Source organism: Eleutherodactylus coqui, chromosome 12 (assembly GCF_035609145.1).
Source record: "Eleutherodactylus coqui strain aEleCoq1 chromosome 12, aEleCoq1.hap1, whole genome shotgun sequence".
Taxonomy (NCBI): Eukaryota; Metazoa; Chordata; class Amphibia; order Anura; family Eleutherodactylidae; genus Eleutherodactylus; species Eleutherodactylus coqui.
In genome coordinates this window covers 117,163,594-117,189,668 of record NC_089848.1, presented here as the reverse complement: position 1 = coordinate 117,189,668, position 26,075 = coordinate 117,163,594, and the positions used below count along the sequence as shown (strand labels likewise).

The following is a 26,075-nucleotide window of genomic DNA, read 5'->3' as shown; positions in this document are numbered from 1 at the left end:
CTACTACTGGTGGAACTCAGGTTCCGCCCATCTACTACTGGTGGAACTCAGGTTCAGCCCATCTACTACTGGTGGAACTCAGGTACAGCCCATCTACTACTGGTGGAACTCAGGTTCAGCCCATCTACTACTGGTGGAACTCAGGTTCAGCCCATCTACTACTGGTGGAACTCAGGTTCAGCCCATCTACTACTGGTGGAACTCAGGTTCAGCCCATCTACTACTGGTGGAACTCAGGTTCAGCCCATCTACTACTGGTGGAACTCAGGTTCAGCCCATCTACTACTGGTGGAACTCAGGTTCAGCCCATCTACTACTGGTGGAACTCAGGTTCAGCCCATCTACTACTGGTGGAACTCAGGTTCAGCCCATCTACTACTGGTGGAACTCAGGTTCAGCCCATCTACTACAGGTAGAACTCAGGTTCAGCCCATCTACTACTGGTGGAACTCAGGTACAGCTCATCTACTGGTGGAACTCAGGTACAGCCCATCTACTGGTGGAACTCAGGTACAGCCCAGCTACTGGTGGAACTCAGGTACAGCCCACCTACTGGTGGAACTCAGGTACAGCCCATCTACTACTGGTGGGACTCAGGTATAGCCCATCTACTACTGGTGGGACTCAGGTATAGCCCATCTACTACTGGTGGGACTCAGGTACAGCCCATCTACTACTGGTGGAACTCAGGTACAGCCCATCTGCTACTGGTGGAACTCAGGTACAGCCCATCTACTACTGGTGGAACGCAGGTACAAGCCATCTACTGGTGGAACTCAGGTACAACCCATCTACTACTGGTGGGACTCAGGTATAGCCCATCTACTACTGGTGGGACTCAGGTATAGCCCATCTACTACTGGTGGGACTCAGGTACAGCCCATCTACTACTGGTGGAACTCAGGTACAGCCCATCTACTACTGGTGGAACTCAGGTTCAGCCCATCTACTACTGGTGGAACTCAGGTTCAGCCCATCTACTACTGGTGGAACACAGGTTCAGCCCATCTACTACTGGTGGAACTCAAGTACAGCCCATCTACTGGTAGAACTCAGGTACAGCTCATCTACTGGTGCAACTCAGGTACAGCCCATCTACTGGTGGAATTCAGGTACAGCTCATCTACTGGTGGAACTGAGGTACAGCCCATCTACTACTGGTGGAACTCAGGTACAGCCCATCTACTACTGGTGGAACTCAGGTACAGCCCATCTACTACTGGTGGAACTCAGGTACAGCCCATCTACTACTGGTGGAACTCAGGTTCAGCCCATCTACTACTGGTGGAACTCAGGTACAGCCCATCTACTACTGGGGGAACTCAGGTACAGCCCATCTACTACTGGGGGAACTCAGGTACAGCCCATCTACTACTGGTGGAACTCAGGTACAGCCCATCTACTACTGGTGGAACTCAGGTATAGCCCATCTACTACTGGTGGAACTCTGGTACAGTCCATCTACTGGTAGAACTAAGGTACAGCCCATCTACTACTGGTGGAACTCAGGTACAGCCCATCTACTACTGGTAGAACTCAGGTACAGCCCATCTACTACTGGTGGAACTCAGGTACAGCCCATCTACTACTGGTGGAACTCAGGTACAGCCCATCTACTACTGGTGGAACTCAGGTACAGCCCATCTACTACTGGTGGAACTCAGGTACAGCTCATCTACTGGTGGAACTCAGGTACAACCCATCTACTGGTGGAACTCAGGTACAACCCATCTACTGGTGGAACTCAGGTACAGCACATCTACTACTGGTGGAACTCAGGTTCAGCCCATCTACTACTGGTGGAACTCAGGTTCAGCCCATCTACTACTGGTGGAACTCAGGTTCAGCCCATCTACTACTGGTGGAACTCAGGTTCAGCCCATCTACTACTGGTGGAACTCAGGTTCAGCCCATCTACTACTGGTGGAACTCAGGTTCCGCCCATCTACTACTGGTGGAACTCAGGTTCAGCCCATCTACTACTGGTGGAACTCAGGTACAGCCCATCTACTACTGGTGGAACTCAGGTTCAGCCCATCTACTACTGGTGGAACTCAGGTTCAGCCCATCTACTACTGGTGGAACTCAGGTTCAGCCCATCTACTACTGGTGGAACTCAGGTTCAGCCCATCTACTACTGGTGGAACTCAGGTTCAGCCCATCTACTACTGGTGGAACTCAGGTTCAGCCCATCTACTACTGGTGGAACTCAGGTTCAGCCCATCTACTACTGGTGGAACTCAGGTTCAGCCCATCTACTACTGGTGGAACTCAGGTTCAGCCCATCTACTACTGGTGGAACTCAGGTTCAGCCCATCTACTACAGGTAGAACTCAGGTTCAGCCCATCTACTACTGGTGGAACTCAGGTACAGCTCATCTACTGGTGGAACTCAGGTACAGCCCATCTACTGGTGGAACTCAGGTACAGCCCAGCTACTGGTGGAACTCAGGTACAGCCCACCTACTGGTGGAACTCAGGTACAGCCCATCTACTACTGGTGGGACTCAGGTATAGCCCATCTACTACTGGTGGGACTCAGGTATAGCCCATCTACTACTGGTGGGACTCAGGTACAGCCCATCTACTACTGGTGGAACTCAGGTACAGCCCATCTGCTACTGGTGGAACTCAGGTACAGCCCATCTACTACTGGTGGAACGCAGGTACAAGCCATCTACTGGTGGAACTCAGGTACAACCCATCTACTACTGGTGGGACTCAGGTATAGCCCATCTACTACTGGTGGGACTCAGGTATAGCCCATCTACTACTGGTGGGACTCAGGTACAGCCCATCTACTACTGGTGGAACTCAGGTACAGCCCATCTACTACTGGTGGAACTCAGGTTCAGCCCATCTACTACTGGTGGAACTCAGGTTCAGCCCATCTACTACTGGTGGAACACAGGTTCAGCCCATCTACTACTGGTGGAACTCAAGTACAGCCCATCTACTGGTAGAACTCAGGTACAGCTCATCTACTGGTGCAACTCAGGTACAGCCCATCTACTGGTGGAATTCAGGTACAGCTCATCTACTGGTGGAACTGAGGTACAGCCCATCTACTACTGGTGGAACTCAGGTACAGCCCATCTACTACTGGTGGAACTCAGGTACAGCCCATCTACTACTGGTGGAACTCAGGTACAGCCCATCTACTACTGGTGGAACTCAGGTTCAGCCCATCTACTACTGGTGGAACTCAGGTTCAGCCCATCTACTACTGGTGGAACTCAGGTTCAGCCCATCTACTACTGGTGGAACTCAGGTTCAGCCCATCTACTACTGGTGGAACTCAGGTTCAGCCCAACTACTACTGGTGGAACTCAGGTTCAGCCCATCTACTACTGGTGGAACTCAGGTTCAGCCCATCTACTACTAGTGCAACCCAGGTACAGCCCATCTACTACTGGTGGAACTCAAGTACAGCCCATCTACTGGTAGAACTCAGGTACAGCTCATCTACTGGTGCAACTCAGGTACAGCCCATCTACTGGTGGAATTCAGGTACAGCTCATCTACTGGTGGAACTGAGGTACAGCCCATCTACTACTGGTGGAACTCAGGTACAGCCCATCTACTACTGGTGGAACTCAGGTACAGCCCATCTACTGCTGGTGGAACTCAGGTACAGCCCATCTACTGCTGGTGGAACTCAGGTTCAGCCCATCTACTACTCGTGGAACTCAGGTTCAGCCCATCTACTACTGGTGGAACTCAGGTTCAGCCCATCTACTACTGGTGGAACTCAGGTTCAGCCCATCTACTACTGGTGGAACTCAGGTTCAGCCCATCTACTACTGGTGGAACTCAGGTTCAGCCCATCTACTACTGGTGGAACTCAGGTTCAGCTCATCTACTACTGGTGGAACTCAGGTTCAGCCCATCTACTACTGGTGGAACTCAGGTACAGCCCATCTACTACTGGTGGAACTCAGGTTCAGCCCATCTACTACTGGTGGAACTCAGGTTCAGCCCATCTACTACTGGTGGAACTCAGGTTCAGCCCATCTACTACTGGTGGAACTCAGGTTCAGCCCATCTACTACTGGTGGAACCCAGGTTCAGGCCATCTACTACTGGAGGAACTCAGGTTCAGCCCATCTACTACTGGTGGAACTCAGGTTCAGCCCATCTACTACTGGTGGAACTCAGGTTCAGCCCATCTACTACTGGTGGAACTCAGGTTCAGCCCATCTACTACTGGTGGAACTCAGGTTCAGCCCATCTACTACTGGTGGAACTCAGGTTCAGCCCATCTACTACTGGTGGAACTCAGGTTCAGCCCATCTACTACTGGTGGAACTCAGGTTCAGCCCATCTACTACTAGTGCAACCCAGGTACAGCCCATCTACTACTGGTGGAACTCAAGTACAGCCCATCTACTACTAGTGCAACCCAGGTACAGCCCATCTACTACTGGTGGAACTCAAGTACAGCCCATCTACTGGTAGAACTCAGGTACAGCTCATCTACTGGTGCAACTCAGGTACAGCCCATCTACTGGTGGAATTCAGGTACAGCTCATCTACTGGTGGAACTGAGGTACAGCCCATCTACTACTGGTGGAACTCAGGTACAGCCCATCTACTACTGGTGGAACTCAGGTTCAGCCCATCTACTACTGGTGGAACTCAGGTTCAGCCCATCTACTACTGGTGGAACTCAGGTTCAGCCCATCTACTACTGGTGGAACTCAGGTTCAGCCCATCTACTACTGGTGGAACTCAGGTTCAGCCCATCTACTACTGGTGGAACTCAAGCACAGCCCATCTACTGGTAGAACTCAGGTACAGCTCATCTGCTGGTGCAACTCAGGTACAGCCCATCTACTGGTGGAATTCAGGTACAGCTCATCCACTGGTGGAACTGAGGTACAGCCCATCTACTACTGGTGGAACTCAGGTACAGCCCATCTACTACTGGTGGAACTCAGGTACAGCCCATCTACTACTGGTGGAACTCAGGTACAGCCCATCTACTGGTGCAACTCAGGTACAGCCCATCTACTGGTGGAATTCAGGTACAGCTCATCTACTGGTGGAACTGAGGTACAGCTCATCTACTGGTGGAACTGAGGTACAGCCCATCTACTACTGGTGGGACTCAGGTTCAGCCCATCTACTACTGGTGGAACTCAGGTTCAGCCCATCTACTACTGGTGGAACTCAGGTTCAGCCCATCTACTACTGGTGGAACTCAGGTTCAGCCCATCTACTACTGGTGGAACTCAGGTTCAGCCCATCTACTACTAGTGCAACCCAGGTACAGCCCATCTACTACTGGTGGAACTCAAGTACAGCCCATCTACTACTGGTGGAACTCAGGTACAGCCCATCTACTACTGGTGGAACTCAGGTACAGCCCATCTACTACTGGTGGAACTCAGGTACAGCCCATCTACTACTGGGGGAACTCAGGTACAGCCCATCTACTACTGGGGGAACTCAGGTACAGCCCATCTACTACTGGTGGAACTCAGGTACAGCCCATCTACTACTGGTGGAACTCAGGTACAGCCCATCTACTACTGGTGGAACTCAGGTATAGCCCATCTACTACTAGTGGAACTCAGGTACAGTCCATCTACTGGTAGAACTAAGGTACAGCCCATCTACTACTGGTGGAACTCAGGTACAGCCCATCTACTACTGGTGGAACTCAGGTACAGCCCATCTACTACTGGTGGAACTCAGGTACAGCCCATCTACTACTGGTGGAACTCAGGTACAGCCCATCTACTACTGGTGGAACTCAGGTACAGCCCATCTACTACTGGTGGAACTCAGGTACAGCTCATCTACTGGTGGAACTCAGGTACAACCCATCTACTGGTGGAACTCAGGTACAACCCATCTACTGGTGGAACTCAGGTACAGCCCATCTACTACTGGTGGAACTCAGGTTCAGCCCATCTACTACTGGTGGAACTCAGGTTCAGCCCATCTACTACTGGTGGAACTCAGGTTCAGCCCATCTACTACTGGTGGAACTCAGGTTCAGCCCATCTACTACTGGTGGAACTCAGGTTCAGCCCATCTACTACTGGTGGAACTCAGGTTCCGCCCATCTACTACTGGTGGAACTCAGGTTCAGCCCATCTACTACTGGTGGAACTCAGGTTCAGCCCATCTACTACTGGTGGAACTCAGGTTCAGCCCATCTACTACTGGTGGAACTCAGGTTCAGCCCATCTACTACTGGTGGAACTCAGGTTCAGCCCATCTACTACTGGTGGAACTCAGATTCAGCCCATCTACTACTGGTGGAACTCAGGTTCAGCCCATCTACTACTGGTGGAACTCAGGTTCAGCCCATCTACTACTGGTGGAACTCAGGTTCAGCCCATCTACTACTGGTGGAACTCAGGTTCAGCCCATCTACTACTGGTGGAACTCAGGTTCAGCCCATCTACTACTGGTAGAACTCAGGTTCAGCCCATCTACTACTGGTGGAACTCAGGTTCAGCCCATCTACTACTGGTGGAACTCAGGTTCAGCCCATCTACTACTGGTGGAACTCAGGTTCAGCCCATCTACTACTGGTGCAACCCAGGTACAGCCCATCTACTACTGGTGGAACTCAAGTACAGCCCATCTACTGGTAGAACTCAGGTACAGCTCATCTACTGGTGCAACTCAGGTACAGCCCATCTACTGGTGGAATTCAGGTACAGCTCATCTACTGGTGGAACTGAGGTACAGCCCATCTACTACTGGTGGAACTCAGGTACAGCCCATCTACTACTGGTGGAACTCAGGTACAGCCCATCTACTACTGGTGGAACTCAGGTACAGCCCATCTACTACTGGTGGAACTCAGGTACAGCCCATCTACTACTGGTGGAACTCAGGTACAGCTCATCTACTGGTGGAACTCAGGTACAACCCATCTACTGGTGGAACTCAGGTACAGCCCATCTACTGGTGGAACTCAGGTACAGCCCATCTACTGGTGGAACTCAGGTACAGCCCATCTACTGGTGGAACTCAGGTACAGCCCATCTACTACTGGTGGGACTCAGGTACAGCCCATCTACTACTGGTGGAACTCAGGTACAGCCCATCTACTACTGGTGGAACTCAGGTACAGCCCATCTACTACTGGTGGAACTCAGGTACAACCCATCTACTGGTGGAACTCAGGTACAACCCATCTACTGGTGGAACTCAGGTACAGCCCATCTACTACTGGTGGAACTCAGGTTCAGCCCATCTACTACTGGTGGAACTCAGGTTCAGCCCATCTACTACTGGTGGAACTCAGGTACAGCCCATCTACTACTGGTGGAACTCAGGTTCAGCCCATCTACTACTGGTGGAACTCAGGTTCAGCCCATCTACTACTGGTGGAACTCAGGTTCAGCCCATCTACTACTGGTGGAACTCAGGTTCAGCCCATCTACTACTGGTGGAACCCAGGTTCAGGCCATCTACTACTGGTGGAACTCAGGTTCAGCCCATCTACTACTGGTGGAACTCAGGTTCAGCCCATCTACTACTGGTGGAACTCAGGTTCAGCCCATCTACTACTGGTGGAACTCAGGTTCAGCCCATCTACTACTGGTGGAACTCAGGTTCAGCCCATCTACTACTGGTGGAACTCAGGTTCAGCCCATCTACTACTGGTGGAACTCAGGTTCAGCCCATCTACTACTGGTGGAACTCAGGTTCAGCCCATCTACTACTAGTGCAACCCAGGTACAGCCCATCTACTACTGGTGGAACTCAAGTACAGCCCATCTACTGGTAGAACTCAGGTACAGCTCATCTACTGGTGCAACTCAGGTACAGCCCATCTACTGGTGGAATTCAGGTACAGCTCATCTACTGGTGGAACTGAGGTACAGCCCATCTACTACTGGTGGAACTCAGGTACAGCCCATCTACTACTGGTGGAACTCAGGTTCAGCCCATCTACTACTGGTGGAACTCAGGTTCAGCCCATCTACTACTGGTGGAACTCAGGTTCAGCCCATCTACTACTGGTGGAACTCAGGTTCAGCCCATCTACTACTGGTGGAACTCAGGTTCAGCCCATCTACTACTGGTGGAACTCAGGTTCAGCCCATCTACTACTGGTGGAACTCAAGCACAGCCCATCTACTGGTAGAACTCAGGTACAGCTCATCTGCTGGCGCAACTCAGGTACAGCCCATCTACTGGTGGAATTCAGGTACAGCTCATCCACTGGTGGAACTGAGGTACAGCCCATCTACTACTGGTGGAACTCAGGTACAGCCCATCTACTACTGGTGGAACTCAGGTACAGCCCATCTACTACTGGTGGAACTCAGGTACAGCCCATCTACTGGTGCAACTCAGGTACAGCCCATCTACTGGTGGAATTCAGGTACAGCTCATCTACTGGTGGAACTGAGGTACAGCTCATCTACTGGTGGAACTGAGGTACAGCCCATCTACTACTGGTGGGACTCAGGTTCAGCCCATCTACTACTGGTGGAACTCAGGTTCAGCCCATCTACTACTGGTGGAACTCAGGTTCAGCCCATCTACTACTGGTGGAACTCAGGTTCAGCCCATCTACTACTGGTGGAACTCAGGTTCAGCCCATCTACTACTAGTGCAACCCAGGTACAGCCCATCTACTACTGGTGGAACTCAAGTACAGCCCATCTACTACTGGTGGAACTCAGGTACAGCCCATCTACTACTGGTGGAACTCAGGTACAGCCCATCTACTACTGGTGGAACTCAGGTACAGCCCATCTACTACTGGGGGAACTCAGGTACAGCCCATCTACTACTGGGGGAACTCAGGTACAGCCCATCTACTACTGGGGGAACTCAGGTACAGCCCATCTACTACTGGTGGAACTCAGGTACAGCCCATCTACTACTGGTGGAACTCAGGTACAGCCCATCTACTACTGGTGGAACTCAGGTATAGCCCATCTACTACTGGTGGAACTCAGGTACAGTCCATCTACTGGTAGAACTAAGGTACAGCCCATCTACTACTGGTGGAACTCAGGTACAGCCCATCTACTACTGGTGGAACTCAGGTACAGCCCATCTACTACTGGTGGAACTCAGGTACAGCCCATCTACTACTGGTGGAACTCAGGTACAGCCCATCTACTACTGGTGGAACTCAGGTACAGCCCATCTACTACTGGTGGAACTCAGGTACAGCTCATCTACTGGTGGAACTCAGGTACAACCCATCTACTGGTGGAACTCAGGTACAACCCATCTACTGGTGGAACTCAGGTACAGCCCATCTACTACTGGTGGAACTCAGGTTCAGCCCATCTACTACTGGTGGAACTCAGGTTCAGCCCATCTACTACTGGTGGAACTCAGGTTCAGCCCATCTACTACTGGTGGAACTCAGGTTCAGCCCATCTACTACTGGTGGAACTCAGGTTCAGCCCATCTACTACTGGTGGAACTCAGGTTCCGCCCATCTACTACTGGTGGAACTCAGGTTCAGCCCATCTACTACTGGTGGAACTCAGGTTCAGCCCATCTACTACTGGTGGAACTCAGGTTCAGCCCATCTACTACTGGTGGAACTCAGGTTCAGCCCATCTACTACTGGTGGAACTCAGGTTCAGCCCATCTACTACTGGTGGAACTCAGGTTCAGCCCATCTACTACTGGTGGAACTCAGATTCAGCCCATCTACTACTGGTGGAACTCAGGTTCAGCCCATCTACTACTGGTGGAACTCAGGTTCAGCCCATCTACTACTGGTGGAACTCAGGTTCAGCCCATCTACTACTGGTGGAACTCAGGTTCAGCCCATCTACTACTGGTGGAACTCAGGTTCAGCCCATCTACTACTGGTAGAACTCAGGTTCAGCCCATCTACTACTGGTGGAACTCAGGTTCAGCCCATCTACTACTGGTGGAACTCAGGTTCAGCCCATCTACTACTGGTGGAACTCAGGTTCAGCCCATCTACTACTGGTGCAACCCAGGTACAGCCCATCTACTACTGGTGGAACTCAAGTACAGCCCATCTACTGGTAGAACTCAGGTACAGCTCATCTACTGGTGCAACTCAGGTACAGCCCATCTACTGGTGGAATTCAGGTACAGCTCATCTACTGGTGGAACTGAGGTACAGCCCATCTACTACTGGTGGAACTCAGGTACAGCCCATCTACTACTGGTGGAACTCAGGTACAGCCCATCTACTACTGGTGGAACTCAGGTACAGCCCATCTACTACTGGTGGAACTCAGGTACAGCCCATCTACTACTGGTGGAACTCAGGTACAGCTCATCTACTGGTGGAACTCAGGTACAACCCATCTACTGGTGGAACTCAGGTACAGCCCATCTACTGGTGGAACTCAGGTACAGCCCATCTACTGGTGGAACTCAGGTACAGCCCATCTACTGGTGGAACTCAGGTACAGCCCATCTACTACTGGTGGGACTCAGGTACAGCCCATCTACTACTGGTGGAACTCAGGTACAGCCCATCTACTACTGGTGGAACTCAGGTACAGCCCATCTACTACTGGTGGAACTCAGGTACAGCCCATCTACTACTGGTGGAACTCAGGTACAACCCATCTACTGGTGGAACTCAGGTACAACCCATCTACTGGTGGAACTCAGGTACAGCCCATCTACTACTGGTGGGACTCAGGTATAGCCCATCTACTACTGGTGGGACTCAGGTATAGCCCATCTACTACTGGTGGGACTCAGGTACAGCCCATCTACTACTGGTGGAACTCAGGTACAGCCCATCTACTACTGGTGGAACTCAGGTACAGCCCATCTACTACTGGTGGAACTCAGGTTCAGCCCATCTACTACTGGTGGAACACAGGTTCAGCCCATCTACTACTGGTGGAACTCAGGTTCAGCCCATCTACTACTGGTGGAACTCAGGTTCAGCCCATCTACTGGTGCAACTCAGGTACAGCCCATCTACTGGTGGAATTCAGGTACAGCTCATCTACTGGTGGAACTGAGGTACAGCCCATCTACTACTGGTGGAACTCAGGTACAGCCCATCTACTACTGGTGGAACTCAAGTACAGCCCATCTACTGGTAGAACTCAGGTACAGCTCATCTACTGGTGCAACTCAGGTACAGCCCATCTACTGGTGGAATTCAGGTACAGCTCATCTACTGGTGGAACTGAGGTACAGCCCATCTACTACTGGTGGAACTCAGGTACAGCCCATCTACTACTGGTGGAACTCAGGTACAGCCCATCTACTACTGGTGGAACTCAGGTTCAGCCCATCTACTACTGGTGGAACTCAGGTTCAGCCCATCTACTACTGGTGGAACTCAGGTTCAGCCCATCTACTACTGGTGGAACTCAGGTTCAGCCCATCTACTACTGGTGGAACTCAGGTTCAGCCCATCTACTACTGGTGGAACTCAGGTTCAGCCCATCTACTACTAGTGCAACCCAGGTACAGCCCATCTACTACTGGTGGAACTCAAGTACAGCCCATCTACTACTGGTGGAACTGAGGTACAGCCCATCTACTACTGGTGGAACTCAGGTACAGCCCATCTACTACTGGTGGAACTCAGGTACAGCCCATCTACTACTGGGGGAACTCAGGTACAGCCCATCTACTACTGGGGGAACTCAGGTACAGCCCATCTACTACTGGGGGAACTCAGGTACAGCCCATCTACTACTGGTGGAACTCAGGTACAGCCCATCTACTACTGGTGGAACTCAGGTATAGCCCATCTACTACTGGTGGAACTCAGGTACAGTCCATCTACTGGTAGAACTAAGGTACAGCCCATCTACTACTGGTGGAACTCAGGTACAGCCCATCTACTACTGGTGGAACTCAGGTACAGCCCATCTACTACTGGTGGAACTCAGGTACAGCCCATCTACTACTGGTGGAACTCAGGTACAGCCCATCTACTACTGGTGGAACTCAGGTACAGCCCATCTACTACTGGTGGAACTCAGGTACAGCTCATCTACTGGTGGAACTCAGGTACAACCCATCTACTGGTGGAACTCAGGTACAACCCATCTACTGGTGGAACTCAGGTACAGCACATCTACTACTGGTGGAACTCAGGTTCAGCCCATCTACTACTGGTGGAACTCAGGTTCAGCCCATCTACTACTGGTGGAACTCAGGTTCAGCCCATCTACTACTGGTGGAACTCAGGTTCAGCCCATCTACTACTGGTGGAACTCAGGTTCAGCCCATCTACTACTGGTGGAACTCAGGTTCCGCCCATCTACTACTGGTGGAACTCAGGTTCAGCCCATCTACTACTGGTGGAACTCAGGTACAGCCCATCTACTACTGGTGGAACTCAGGTTCAGCCCATCTACTACTGGTGGAACTCAGGTTCAGCCCATCTACTACTGGTGGAACTCAGGTTCAGCTCATCTACTACTGGTGGAACTCAGGTTCAGCCCATCTACTACTGGTGGAACTCAGGTTCAGCCCATCTACTACTGGTGGAACTCAGGTTCAGCCCATCTACTACTGGTGGAACTCAGGTTCAGCCCATCTACTACTGGTGGAACTCAGGTTCAGCCCATCTACTACTGGTGGAACTCAGGTTCAGCCCATCTACTACTGGTGGAACTCAGGTTCAGCCCATCTACTACAGGTAGAACTCAGGTTCAGCCCATCTACTACTGGTGGAACTCAGGTTCAGCCCATCTACTACTGGTGGAACTCAGGTTCAGCCCATCTACTACTGGTGGAACTCAGGTTCAGCCCATCTACTACTGGTGCAACCCAGGTACAGCCCATCTACTACTGGTGGAACTCAAGTACAGCTCATCTACTGGTAGAACTCAGGTACAGCTCATCTACTGGTGCAACTCAGGTACAGCCCATCTACTGGTGGAATTCAGGTACAGCTCATCTACTGGTGGAACTGAGGTACAGCCCATCTACTACTGGTGGAACTCAGGTACAGCCCATCTACTACTGGTGGAACTCAGGTACAGCCCATCTACTACTGGTGGAACTCAGGTACAGCTCATCTACTGGTGGAACTCAGGTACAGCCCATCTACTGGTGGAACTCAGGTACAGCCCAGCTACTGGTGGAACTCAGGTACAGCCCACCTACTGGTGGAACTCAGGTACAGCCCATCTACTACTGGTGGGACTCAGGCATAGCCCATCTACTACTGGTGGGACTCAGGTACAGCCCATCTACTACTGGTGGAACTCAGGTACAGCCCATCTGCTACTGGTGGAACTCAGGTACAGCCCATCTACTACTGGTGGAACTCAGGTACAACCCATCTACTGGTGGAACTCAGGTACAACCCATCTACTACTGGTGGGACTCAGGTATAGCCCATCTACTACTGGTGGGACTCAGGTATAGCCCATCTACTACTGGTGGGACTCAGGTACAGCCCATCTACTACTGGTGGAACTCAGGTACAGCCCATCTACTACTGGTGGAACTCAGGTTCAGCCCATCTACTACTGGTGGAACTCAGGTTCAGCCCATCTACTACTGGTGGAACACAGGTTCAGCCCATCTACTACTGGTGGAACTCAGGTACAGCCCATCTACTACTGGTGGAACTCAGGTTCAGCCCATCTACTGGTGCAACTCAGGTACAGCCCATCTACTGGTGGAACTGAGGTACAGCCCATCTACTGGTAGAACTCAGGTACAGCTCATCTACTGGTGCAACTCAGGTACAGCCCATCTACTGGTGGAATTCAGGTACAGCTCATCTACTGGTGGAACTGAGGTACAGCCCATCTACTACTGGTGGAACTCAGGTACAGCCCATCTACTACTGGTGGAACTCAGGTACAGCCCATCTACTACTGGTGGAACTCAGGTACAGCCCATCTACTACTGGTGGAACTCAGGTTCAGCCCATCTACTACTGGTGGAACTCAGGTTCAGCCCATCTACTACTGGTGGAACTCAGGTTCAGCCCATCTACTACTGGTGGAACTCAGGTTCAGCCCATCTACTACTGGTGGAACTCAGGTTCAGCCCATCTACTACTGGTGGAACTCAGGTTCAGCCCATCTACTACTGGTGGAACTCAGGTTCAGCCCATCTACTACTAGTGCAACCCAGGTACAGCCCATCTACTACTGGTGGAACTCAAGTACAGCCCATCTACTGGTAGAACTCAGGTACAGCTCATCTACTGGTGCAACTCAGGTACAGCCCATCTACTGGTGGAATTCAGGTACAGCTCATCTACTGGTGGAACTGAGGTACAGCCCATCTACTACTGGTGGAACTCAGGTACAGCCCATCTACTACTGGTGGAACTCAGGTACAGCCCATCTACTGCTGGTGGAACTCAGGTACAGCCCATCTACTACTGGTGGAACTCAGGTTCAGCCCATCTACTACTGGTGGAACTCAGGTTCAGCCCATCTACTACTGGTGGAACTCAAGCACAGCCCATCTACTGGTAGAACTCAGGTACAGCTCATCTGCTGGTGCAACTCAGGTACAGCCCATCTACTGGTGGAATTCAGGTACAGCTCATCCACTGGTGGAACTGAGGTACAGCCCATCTACTACTGGTGGAACTCAGGTACAGCCCATCTACTACTGGTGGAACTCAGGTACAGCCCATCTACTACTGGTGGAACTCAGGTACAGCCCATCTACTGGTGCAACTCAGGTACAGCCCATCTACTGGTGGAATTCAGGTACAGCTCATCTACTGGTGGAACTGAGGTACAGCTCATCTACTGGTGGAACTGAGGTACAGCCCATCTACTACTGGTGGGACTCAGGTACAGCCTATCTACTACTGGTAGGACTCAGGTACAGCCCATCTACTGGTGGAACTCAGGTACAGCCCATCTACTACTGGTGGAACTCAGGTACAGCCCATCTACTGGTGGAACTCAGGTACAGCCCATCTCCTGTTGCTACTCAGGTACAGCCCATCTCCTGTTGCTACTCAGGTACAGCCCATCTCCTACTGATGGGACTCAGGTTCAGCCCATCTACTACTGGTGGAACTCAGGTTCAGCCCATCTACTACTGGTGGAACTCAAGTTCAGCCCATCTACTACTGGTGGAACTCAAGTTCAGCCCATCTACTACTGGTGGAACTCAGGTTCAGCCCATCTACTACTGGTGGAACTCAGGTTCAGCCCATCTACTACTGGTGGAACTCAGGTTCAGCCCATCTACTACTGGTGGAACTCAGGTTCAGCCCATCTACTACTGGTGGAACTCAGGTTCAGCCCATCTACTACTGGTGGAACTCAGGTTCAGCCCATCTACTACTGGTGGAACTCAGGTTCAGCCCATCTACTACTGGTGGAACTCAGGTTCAGCCCATCTACTACTGGTGGAACTCAGGTTCAGCCCATCTACTACTGGTGGAACTCAGGTTCAGCCCATCTACTACTGGTGGAACTCAGGTTCAGCCCATCTACTACTAGTGCAACCCAGGTACAGCCCATCTACTACTGGTGGAACTCAAGTACAGCCCATCTACTGGTAGAACTCAGGTACAGCTCATCTACTGGTGCAACTCAGGTACAGCCCATCTACTGGTGGAATTCAGGTACAGCTCATCTACTGGTGGAACTGAGGTACAGCCCATCTACTACTGGTGGAACTCAGGTACAGCCCATCTACTACTGGTGGAACTCAGGTACAGCCCATCTACTACTGGTGGAACTCAGGTACAGCCCATCTACTACTGGTGGAACTCAGGTACAGCCCATCTACTGGTGCAACTCAGGTACAGCCCATCTACTGGTGGAATTCAGGTACAGCTCATCTACTGGTGGAACTGAGGTACAGCTCATCTACTGGTGGAACTGAGGTACAGCCCATCTACTACTGGTGGGACTCAGGTACAGCCTATCTACTACTGGTGGGACTCAGGTACAGCCCATCTACTACTGGTGGGACTCAGGTACAGCCCATCTACTGGTGGAACTCAGGTACAGCCCATCTCCTGTTGCTACTCAGGTACAGCCCATCTACTGGTGGAACTCAGGTACAGCCCATCTCCTACTGATGGGACTCAGATACAGCCCATCTACTACTGGTGGAACTCAGGTACAGGCCATCTACTACTGGTGGAACTCAGGTACTGCTCATCTACTGGTGGAACTCAGGTACAGCCCATCTACTGTTGCTACTCAGGTACAGCCCATCTACTGGTGGAACTCAGGTACAGCCCATCTACTACTGGTGGAACTCAGGTTCAGCACATCTACTACTGGTGCAACTGAGGTTCAGCCCATCTACTACTGGTGGAACTCACTTATGCCCATCTATTGGTGGAATTCAGGTACGCTCATCTACTGGTGAGACTCAGGTACGCCACCTATATTTTGGTGAGACCCAGGTACAGCCCATCTACTACTAGTGGAAGTCAGGTACCGCCTATCTACTGGTGGAACTCATTTACGCCCATCTACTAGTGAGACCCAGGTACAGCCCATCTACTGATGGAACTCAGTTATGCCCATCTACTGGTCGAACTCAGGTACGCCCATCTACTGGTGAGACCCGGGTACGCCACCTATATTTTGGTGAGACCCAGGTACGCCCATCTACTGATGAGACTCAGGTATACTCATCTACTGTTCAGAGAAGTCTTGCCAGAAGTGATCTTCGTGGAAAAATTGCAGTCAAAAAGCTATTCCTTCGACGTAGAAACAAGGCCAAGTGACTCAACTATACACAAAAACATAGGAACTGGGGTGCAGAAAAATGGCAGCAGGTGCTCTGGATTGATTAGTCAAAATGTGAAATATTTGGCTGTAACAGAAGGCAGCTTGTTTGCCGAAGGGCTGGAGAGGATAATAATGAGTGTCTGCAGGCAGCAGTGAAATATGATGGAGCTGCATTTCAGCAAATTAATTTCAGGATTTGGTTTGTGTTCTCGATGCAGAGAAATACAGGCAATACCTATCCATCATGTAATGCCATCAGGGAGGTGTCTGATTGGCTCAAAATTTATTCTGCAGCGGAACACCACCCCAAACATCCAGCCAATGTCATTAAGAACTATCTTCAGCGTAAGGAAGAACAAGGAGTCCTGGAAGTGCTCATTTAGCCCCACAGAGCCCTGATCTCACATTATGCAGTCTGTCTGGAATTACATGAGGAGACAGAAGGATCGGAGCGAGCCGAAATCCACAGAAGATCTGTGCTTAGTTCTCCAAGATGTCTGGAACAACCTCCCTGCCGAGTTCCTTCAAAAACTGTGTGCAAGTAGACCTAGAAGAACGGGTGCAGCTGTGAAGGTAAAGGGCGCTCACACTAAATATTGATGTGTTTAACTTTCTCTTTGGTTCTTTCACTTTGTATTTTGTTAATTGGCCAAATAAACTATTAACGCTTCTATTTGTGAAAATATTCTTACTTTGCAGCATTCTGCACAGTTCTGTATATGCACACATACACTGCACAAGAGGACTATGACCACATTATCTAGACACTATTACTATCTTCATTTCTCACCTGTTTGGGACAATATTCCAGGTACTCCTTGACGACATCGACAATAAAAGTCGGATTGAGCCTTTCTAAATATTCCACTCCAAGAGGGCGGCCATTGATTGCGGCGTAGTGCATCCCCACGGTTTCATTTAAGAAAGCAACGGCTACATTCTCCTCTTTATTCTTCCTTGAAGTAAGAAGAGCCTCTACAAAGCAGAGCTCCTGCAACATGAAGAGTCGCAGCGGACGGATTAGAAAAGACAAAGCAGATCTCTCCCATAGACAAACCTTTTTGTGGGATGCCTTCTATTTTTAAATGGTACCATGATTGTTTTTTTCAACAGTGTTTTCCACCTGGAATAAATAGTGTGATATTCTACAGTTTGGACTTATAGATGTAGTGATACCACTTATTTCATCTTTCATTTTGTTTTATAAGAAATGCGGAGGTTGAACTTTTAATTTTTTTTTTAATGAAACCTTTTTTATGCCATGAGGAGCCTTAAAGGGGTTGTCTCGCGAAACCAAGTGGGGTTAAGCACTTCTGTATGGCCATATTAATGCACTTTGTAATGTACATTGTGCATTAAATATGAGCCATACAGAAGTTATTCACTTACCTGCTCCGTTGCTAGCATCCTCGTCTCCATGGTTCCGTCTAAATTCGCTGGCAGCTTGCTTTTTTAGACGCGCTTGCGCAGTCCGGTCTTCTCCATTCAGCACGAGCCGCTTCAGTGTGCTCCCCGCTACAGCTCTTCTGCGCATGCGCAGACGAGCTGTCACTGCTCGGGAGCGCGCTACAGCGGCCATTCTGTACCTTCCTCTGTTAGAGGAAGGTGCAGAAACTGGAGCTGCCCAGCGGAGAAGCCCAGCCCAGCCCAGCAGCCCCGAGAAGCCTCCCAGGTAAGTGATTTGTCGGGGGGGGGGGCTGCCGCTGCGCCGGGCTGCGCCGGGGGGGGCTGTCGCTGCGCCGGGGGGGCTGCCGCTGCGCCGGGGGGGGCTGTCGCTGCGCCGGGGGGGGCTGCCGCTGTGATGGGGGAACTAGCGCTAGGCCGGGGGGGCTGTCGCTGCGATGGGGGGGCTGTCGCTAGGCCGGGGGGGGGCTGTCGCTGCGATGGGGGGGCTGTCGCTAGGCCGGGGGGGGGCTGTCGCTGCGATGGGGGGGCTGTCGCTAGGCCGGGGGGGGCTGTCGCTGCGATGGGGGGCTGTCGCTAGGCCGGGGGGGGCTGCCGCCAGGCCGGGGGGGGCTGCCGCTAGGCCGGGGGAACTAGCGCTGGGCTCCGGAACCTAGCGCTGGGCTCCGGGGCCTTCACCTGGGCTGAGGGTCTAGCGCTGGGGAGCCGGGGGCTAGCGCCGGTTACCTGCTGCCTGGCGGTGGGCGTCTGGTCGGCGGCTGCGGGGCGTCTGGTCGGCGGCTGCGGGGCGTCCGGTTGCCATGGAGACACAGCTGGCGGCGTCTCGGGAGCGCGCACGTCGGGCTGCAGCGAGCGACGGGGAAAGAGCCGGCGGCCATCTTGAAGAAACTTTTATAAGTTGCTGAAACGCTGGAACGGTAAGTACGAACCAGCTAGAAATGTCATTTACAGGGGGGCTTAGTAATGTGTACTTAATGGGGGGGACTGGGCAAAAAAAAAATTTAACTGCTTCCTCGAGACATCTCCTTTAAGAGACTTGAGCTTACCTGATCTCTTGTATCATATACTGTAATACTTCGGTATTGCAGTATATTGTAATTTTAATTGTTGCCTATTGAGCCCTGAACGTAATAGGCATCCATAGATTTGCTATCAAAATTGCAACTGAATTTGGAGAAACCACTTATTATATTAGTTGGGCTGAGCTATTTAAATTGCTTTTGCTTCATTACTTTGTTGCAAACATCTGAAAGTTTGTAAATTTGACAAATAAACTGGGGGGGAGTTGTATAATCCTGACTGCAACTGTACATGGCATCCCTGGGAGCCTTCACTGGGCCCTGAGCTGCCATAGCAACCCATCAGCACTTGTGGGTGGGGGCAATGGTGTAATATAGGGGGGAATCACCTGGCTTGCTACTTAGATGCAGCCATCAGCATGTATAATGACATATAAGTAGTTAATAGGCTGCGATTGGAACTAGCTAAACTCAGCTGTTCCCAGCGGCTGCCAACTGTTGAAAACTCCATACACATGATATATATTTACGTCATACGATTGTAAATGTGTTAAAAAGAACCTTAAGATCTTAGTAACTATCAATATTCTTCATAACCTAATGCTTTCTCAAGCATAAATTGACATCTGGGTGTTACCAGTTGGGGGCCGTCCCTCCACACTCTGACACTGTCCAATCAGTGCTGCACACACCTCTGGGGAGGGGGAATGGCATCACAAAGTTGTCACGTTTTTCAGAAATTTCTAGGAGGAATAATAGAGGAACGGCACAATACAGAGTTCTAGGCTAGGAAAAGATGATCCAGGATTGTTATTTCATGGAGAATGCAAGTATTTACTAAAACAGACATATCAGAAGAAGTGACCGCTTCTGTTTGAAGGGGTTAACCCGCCGCTTAAAATTGCTTCATAACCACTGTGTCCTTCCTGGTTGCTGCTGACTAGGACATGTGACTGCTGCAGCCAATCACTTGACTGTAGAAGGTTACTGCTCTGGCCAGTGATTGGCTGCAGCAGTCACATGTCCAAGTCAGCAGCAACCAGGAAGAACACAGTGGTTATGAAGCAATTTTAACCCCTTAGTGACCAAGCCTGTTTGCGCCTTAATGACCAGGCCAAATTTTGCAAATCTGACATGTGTCACTTTAACATGGAAAAACACCAGAAAGGTTTTGCATATCCAAGCAATTCTGACATTGTTTTTTCGCCACATGTTGTGCTTCATTTAGGCGGAAAAAATAGACCGATAGAAATTGTGTTTATTTATTAAAAGCGCCAAAATTGGGAAAATTTTGAAAAAATCGTCATTTTTTCACATTTCCAACTGCAATATCTTAAATATGTGCAAACATAATATAGAAATTTTTGCTAAGATTTATATTTCCACCCGTTTACTTTATTTTGGGCACACATTGGAAAAACTTTCGTTTTTTTTTAACTATTTAGGAGACGTACAAATGTAACATTACTTTTTAGCATTTTGAGGAACACTTTGTTTTCCTATACCAAGCCGAGATTGGAAAGGCTCATGAGTGTCAGAATAATAGATACTCCCCCCCCCCAAATGACCTCATTTTAAAAACTACACCCCTTAATGTATTCACTGAGGGGTGTCATGAGTATTCTGACCCCACAGTTGTTTTTCAGGAATTAATTCAATTTAGAGGAGAAAAAGTAAAATTTCATATTTTTGCAAGTCTGTCATTTTAAAGACATATTTTTTTCCTATAGTTTACATGAAAATCAGGATTTACACCCCAAAATGGATACCCCTATTTCTCCCGTGTTCAGAAATATACCCATTGTGGCCCTATTGTTATATCTGAGTCCACAACGGGGCCCAAAATGAAAGGAGTAGTCAGTGTCTTTCAAAACAGAAATTTTGCTTGAAGTCCTTTTAGGCCCCATAGCACACATGTAGAGTTCTTGAGCGCCCAAAACCATAGAAAACCCCCACAAATGACCCCATTTTGAAAACTAGACCCCTTAAGGAATTTATCTAGGGGTGTACTGCATATTTTGACCCCACCGTTTTTGAATGAATTCAAACCAAGCAAAAGGAAAAAATTGTGATTTTCGTTTTTTCGGCAATTCTGTCATTTTAAAAACAGCTTTTTTTGTACAGCACACATATGAAGGAAGACTTGCACCCAAAAATGGATACCCCTGTTTGTCCCGTGTTCAGAAACATACCCATTGTGGCCCTAATAGACTTACAGGACCCATGGCTAGGCCTACAATGAAAGGAATACCCGTTGGATTTCAGGGTACCACTGAATAAATTTCAGGCCCCATTGCCCAGTTATAGAGCCATTGAGCGGCCAAAACTATAAAGAACCCCCTCAAATGACCCCATTTTGAAAACTAGACCCCTTAACGAATTCATCTAGGGGTGTACTGCGTATTTTGACCCCACAGTATTTGAATGAATCTAAGCAAAGCAGAAGGAAAAAGTTACGATTTTCAATTTTTTTGGCAATTTTTTCAATTTAAAAACAGTTTTTTTGTACAGTGCACATAGGAATGAAGACGTTCACCCCAAAATGGATACCCCCGTTTGTCCCGAGTTCAGAAACATACCCATTGTGGCCCTAATCTACTTACAGGACGCATGGCAAGGCCTATAAAGGACGGAACACCTGTTGGATTTTAGGGCACAACTGAATAAATTCCAGGCCCCATTGCTTATTTGTACAGAATAAAGATTGACTCCCTAAAAATTCCCCCCCTCCCCCTCCGCGCCCTTTTTGGCGTTCGCAAATCTTAGATAAAAGTAAAAATGTGAACTGTGTAGTATTTCCGAAGACAGGGGTAATTACGGAGGCTGGTTGGAATGGGCCCATGGGGCAATAAAACCGGGTATCCCCCCCCTCCTCTCATGCTTTTTGGGGGTATTTCATGACCTCAGTGGCGGGTATGGGGTGTAAAAAGTGGCGTTCCGTGAGTCTCCGTAAGCTTGATGAGGTGCGGCGGTCTAACACAGAAGGCGCTCAACAAGGTGCTCCTGGAACTGCAGGAAGGTGAGCGTTCCCGGGGCTTCTTGTAAAATACGTATCACAGGTAGCGGTCTGAATAACGCCGGGCTCACGCGAGTGCAGGCGGAATCCGCTTGCGGAGGCCCACAGCGGATCCCATCTGTGAGCCCGGCTGTGACCCTGCGTACGGCTGCGTAATGTACTGCGCATAACTGCCTACTCACACAGGCGGTCATGCACAGTACACCTTTGTTTGTATTTCCCGCACCATCGCTTAGCGATGACACGGGTACCCGCAGCCCGTATACAAGGTAGTTGCGTATGGGCAGCGGGTATATCCGCGACCATGGAGCACAATGGGCTCTATGTTGCCGATTCCGCAGTAAAATAGAACCTGCTGCGTTCTCTTTTCTGTGAGTGGATTACGCAATTCCGACCCGCTAATGTGAGCGGAATTGTGTAATCCAATGCGATTGATCTGCGTAATACCATGGATCAGACGCATGCGGAATCCGTAATTCCTATCCGGTCATGTGAGACCGGCCAAAGGTAGATCGCTACCTTTTTATCACGTGACCGGGGACCGCTGAACGAGGCCACCCTTCACTGCTCCAGGCTCTCGGCGACCGTTGGTCGCTGGGAGCAAGGAGATTTTAAGTTTCCTGGGCTCCCTGACTCCTGCGCATGTGTCCGGCTTTTTGCCGGCAATCGCATGTGCAGAATCCTGGAAGGTCCACGGATGAGGATCGCGTCGGGATTCAAATACGCAGGCCTCCGGTAAAAAGATTCATCTCCTCTCACCGATCGCATCAGTGAGGGGAGATGAAACTTCAAATTTATTTTTTTTACTTTTACGTGATCGCCATTATTGGATAATGGCGAACACGTGACCAGGAACCGCTCACCGCGGACCCCCATTAAATCTCCATGCTCTTGGCTATGTTTTGTAGCCAGGAGCAGGGAGAATTTAAATTATCCTGGCAATCCACAGCTTTTGCGCATGCGCCCGCCATTTTGGCGACGGGCGCGGGTGCAGAAGCTGTGGTAAGGTCCGCGGATAAATCTGGGGGCCTTAGGTACGTACTTTCATCCTCCCTCACGGATATGATCCATGAGGGGAGATGAAACGTACGCTTTTTAAACTTTTAAAAACTTTTTTTTACTTTTTTACACTTTTTTTTCACTTTACATGATCACTGTCATCCATTGGATGACAGTGATCATGTCCCCGGTATAATCTCTCTGCTCCTAGCTACACATGGCAGCTAGGAGCAGAGGGATTTTAAATTCCCCGGGGCTTGAGCCCGTCTGTGCACGCGCCCGATGTCAATCATCGGGGCGCGCATGCGCAGACGGGGATTCGGGTCCCGGGACATCGGGACACCGCTGAGGACTGGGGGTGAGTATTTTCACCTCCCCTCATGGATCCGATCCATGAAGGGAGGTGAAACTGACTTTTTTAAAACTTTTTTTTAACTTTTTCGCGATCGCCGCTAACCATTGGATAACGGCGATTGCGGTACTGGGGACCGCTCACCGCAGTCCCCGCTGACATCTCCTGCCTCCCGGCTACCTACAGGAGCCGGGAGCCAGGAGATTTTAAATCTCCCGCGCCGCCGGGTCTTCTGCGCATGCGGCTGACGTAATGCCGCCTGGCGCGCATGCGCAGAAGACCGGCTTCGGGCCCCGGAGCGGCAGGAGAGCGGGGAGCAGCGTGCCGGACCTGGGTGAGTAATTTCAGCTGCTCCGATGGATCCGATCCATCAGAGCAGCTGAATCTTTAACTTTTGTGTACTTTTATTTACTTTTTTTGCGATCGGCGCTATCCATTGCATAGCGCCGATCGCAATGCCGGGGGGGTGTCCGAACAGCCCGGGATGACAGCTCCATGCTGTCAGCTACCTGCGGACACCGACAGCATGGAGCTGTCACGTCCACAGCCCGAGGGGCATTATTCTCTGCAGGAAGCATGTTTTTACGTCCTCAGAGAATAAGGCCCACTTCGGGAGGACGTAAAAACACTATGGGCTGGTCGTTAAGGGGTTAAGTGGTGGACAAATCCCTTTAAGTAGGGTCAGTGTTTTCTAGATGATTGTAATATTCAGAGCCGCATACACTGAAATGCTAATGCAGAGAAAGTACTTATGGAGACCAAATCAGTATGCCCATCACTTGCCACTGATGACGAGGTTCAGCTGTTAGAGTCCAGAACATTTAATAAAGCGCACCTCACCTTTGATTTTCCAAGGGATTGTTGTACTTCACGAAGGAAGTCGAGTTGCTGCTCTGCTTCTTCCAGGTTATCCTGTAATACCTGACACCATAGAATTCCTGCCACCCAAAACAAAGAAATGATCTTTTACAATGATTTATCTACATTAATGACATCCTAAAGAAAACTAGAAAAAAACACATTGATTTACAAAAAGACCAAAAAACAGATGAAATCAGTCCAGTAATCAGTAATGCGCCCCTGGCAGTAGCTGCAGGCAGCAATATTCATCGATGTGTAACCGTGTTTCCTGGACACGTCATAGGGAGATGTCAAACGTTTGCCTGGTTGGGATCCAGCTGCGAGAATGAGCCAGCTGAAGGGCTTGTCCGAGCGCGGGCACTGCTTGCCAGTCTGTAGACGAGCCCATAGACTTTCTATTGAACCAGTCTTCACCAAGCGAGCAGTGCCAAAGCTCAGAAAAGCTAGAGCTAAAGAAAGGCGGCAGCATGCAGGTTCACAAAAACGAAAAGCAGCCTTTATTCTCCCATGACATCAAAATCAGACAGCAACGTTCCATCGTTACGGTCTTTGCCAAGCTATGTAAACCTGCATGCTGCCACCTTGCTTTACCTCTGGGCTTTATCGGGGAAGGTGTTCAGGTTCCCAGCGGCTCTTGCAGTTTGAAGGTCCAGCCACTGATGTGGTGAAAGTAGTGCTGTTGGTGATCTACTAGAGTTCATCCGATGCTCGTTCTAGGGATTGATGGAGTCTCCACAGTGGTAAAACCTTTTGGCATGTACCATGATATGTGAAAAGTTTTTAGAAAGCCCAGTTAGACTTTAAGACTCTGACTATATAGGGAATTATAGCATAGTACAATAATAAAGAGCTCCACACCGTAAGGATAAAACATGACAGCACTTTGGCCCTAAAAACAAGATGTTGTCCAAATTTGATATTCTCTTTTTAAAAGTAAAGCAAATGTCCGAGACCCCAAACCGGCCTTTATCCTACGCTGTATGTAACCCCAAACCGGCCTTTATCCTTCTCTGTATGTAACCACAAACCGGCCTTTATCCTTCTCTGTATGTAACCCCAAACCGGCCTTTATCCTACGCTGTATGTAACCCCAAACCGGCCGTTATCCTACTCTGTATGTAACCCCAAACCGGCCTTTATCCTTCTCTGTATGTAACCCCAAACCGGCCTTTATCCTTCTCTACGCTGTATGTAACCCCAATCGTCCTTTATCCTTCTCTGTATGTAACCCCAAACCAGCCTTTATCCTTCTCTGTATGTAACCACAAACCGGCCTTTATCCTTCTCTGTATGTAACCCCAATCGTCCTTTATCCTTCTCTGTATGTAACCCCAAACCGGCCTTTATCCTTCTCTGTATGTAACCCCAAACTGGCCTTTATCCTACTCTGTATGTAACCACAACCGGCCTTTATCCTTCTCTGTATGTAACCCCAAACCAGCCTTTATCCTACTCTGTATGTAACCACAAACCGGCCTTTATCCTTCTCTGTATGTAACCCCAATCGTCCTTTATCCTTCTCTGTATGTAACCCCAATCGTCCTTTATCCTTCTCTGTATCTAACCCCAAACCGGCCTTTATCCTTCTCTGTATGTAACCCCAAACTGGCCTTTATCCTACTCTGTATGTAACCACAAACCGGCCTTTATCCTTCTCTGTATGTAACCCCAAACCGGCCTTTATCCTACTCTGTATGTAACCACAAACCGGCCTTTATCCTTCTCTGTATGTAACCCCAAACCGGCCTTTATCCTTCTCTGTATGTAACCACAAACCGGCC

General features: G+C 49.9%; 1 protein-coding gene across 1 annotated transcript in view; it reads right to left on the bottom strand.

Moving 5' to 3' along the window:
• Window positions 1-26,075, bottom strand: part of TTC21A (tetratricopeptide repeat domain 21A) — a 178,035-nt gene that overhangs the window by 123,275 nt on the left and 28,685 nt on the right. Inside the window, exons 10-11 of the mRNA XM_066584631.1 lie at window positions 24,274-24,371; window positions 17,434-17,634 (exon numbers count right to left, since the gene is read on the bottom strand). Coding sequence (XP_066440728.1) covers window positions 17,434-17,634; window positions 24,274-24,371 — 299 coding nt within the window. The remainder of the gene's footprint in view (window positions 1-17,433; window positions 17,635-24,273; window positions 24,372-26,075) is intronic.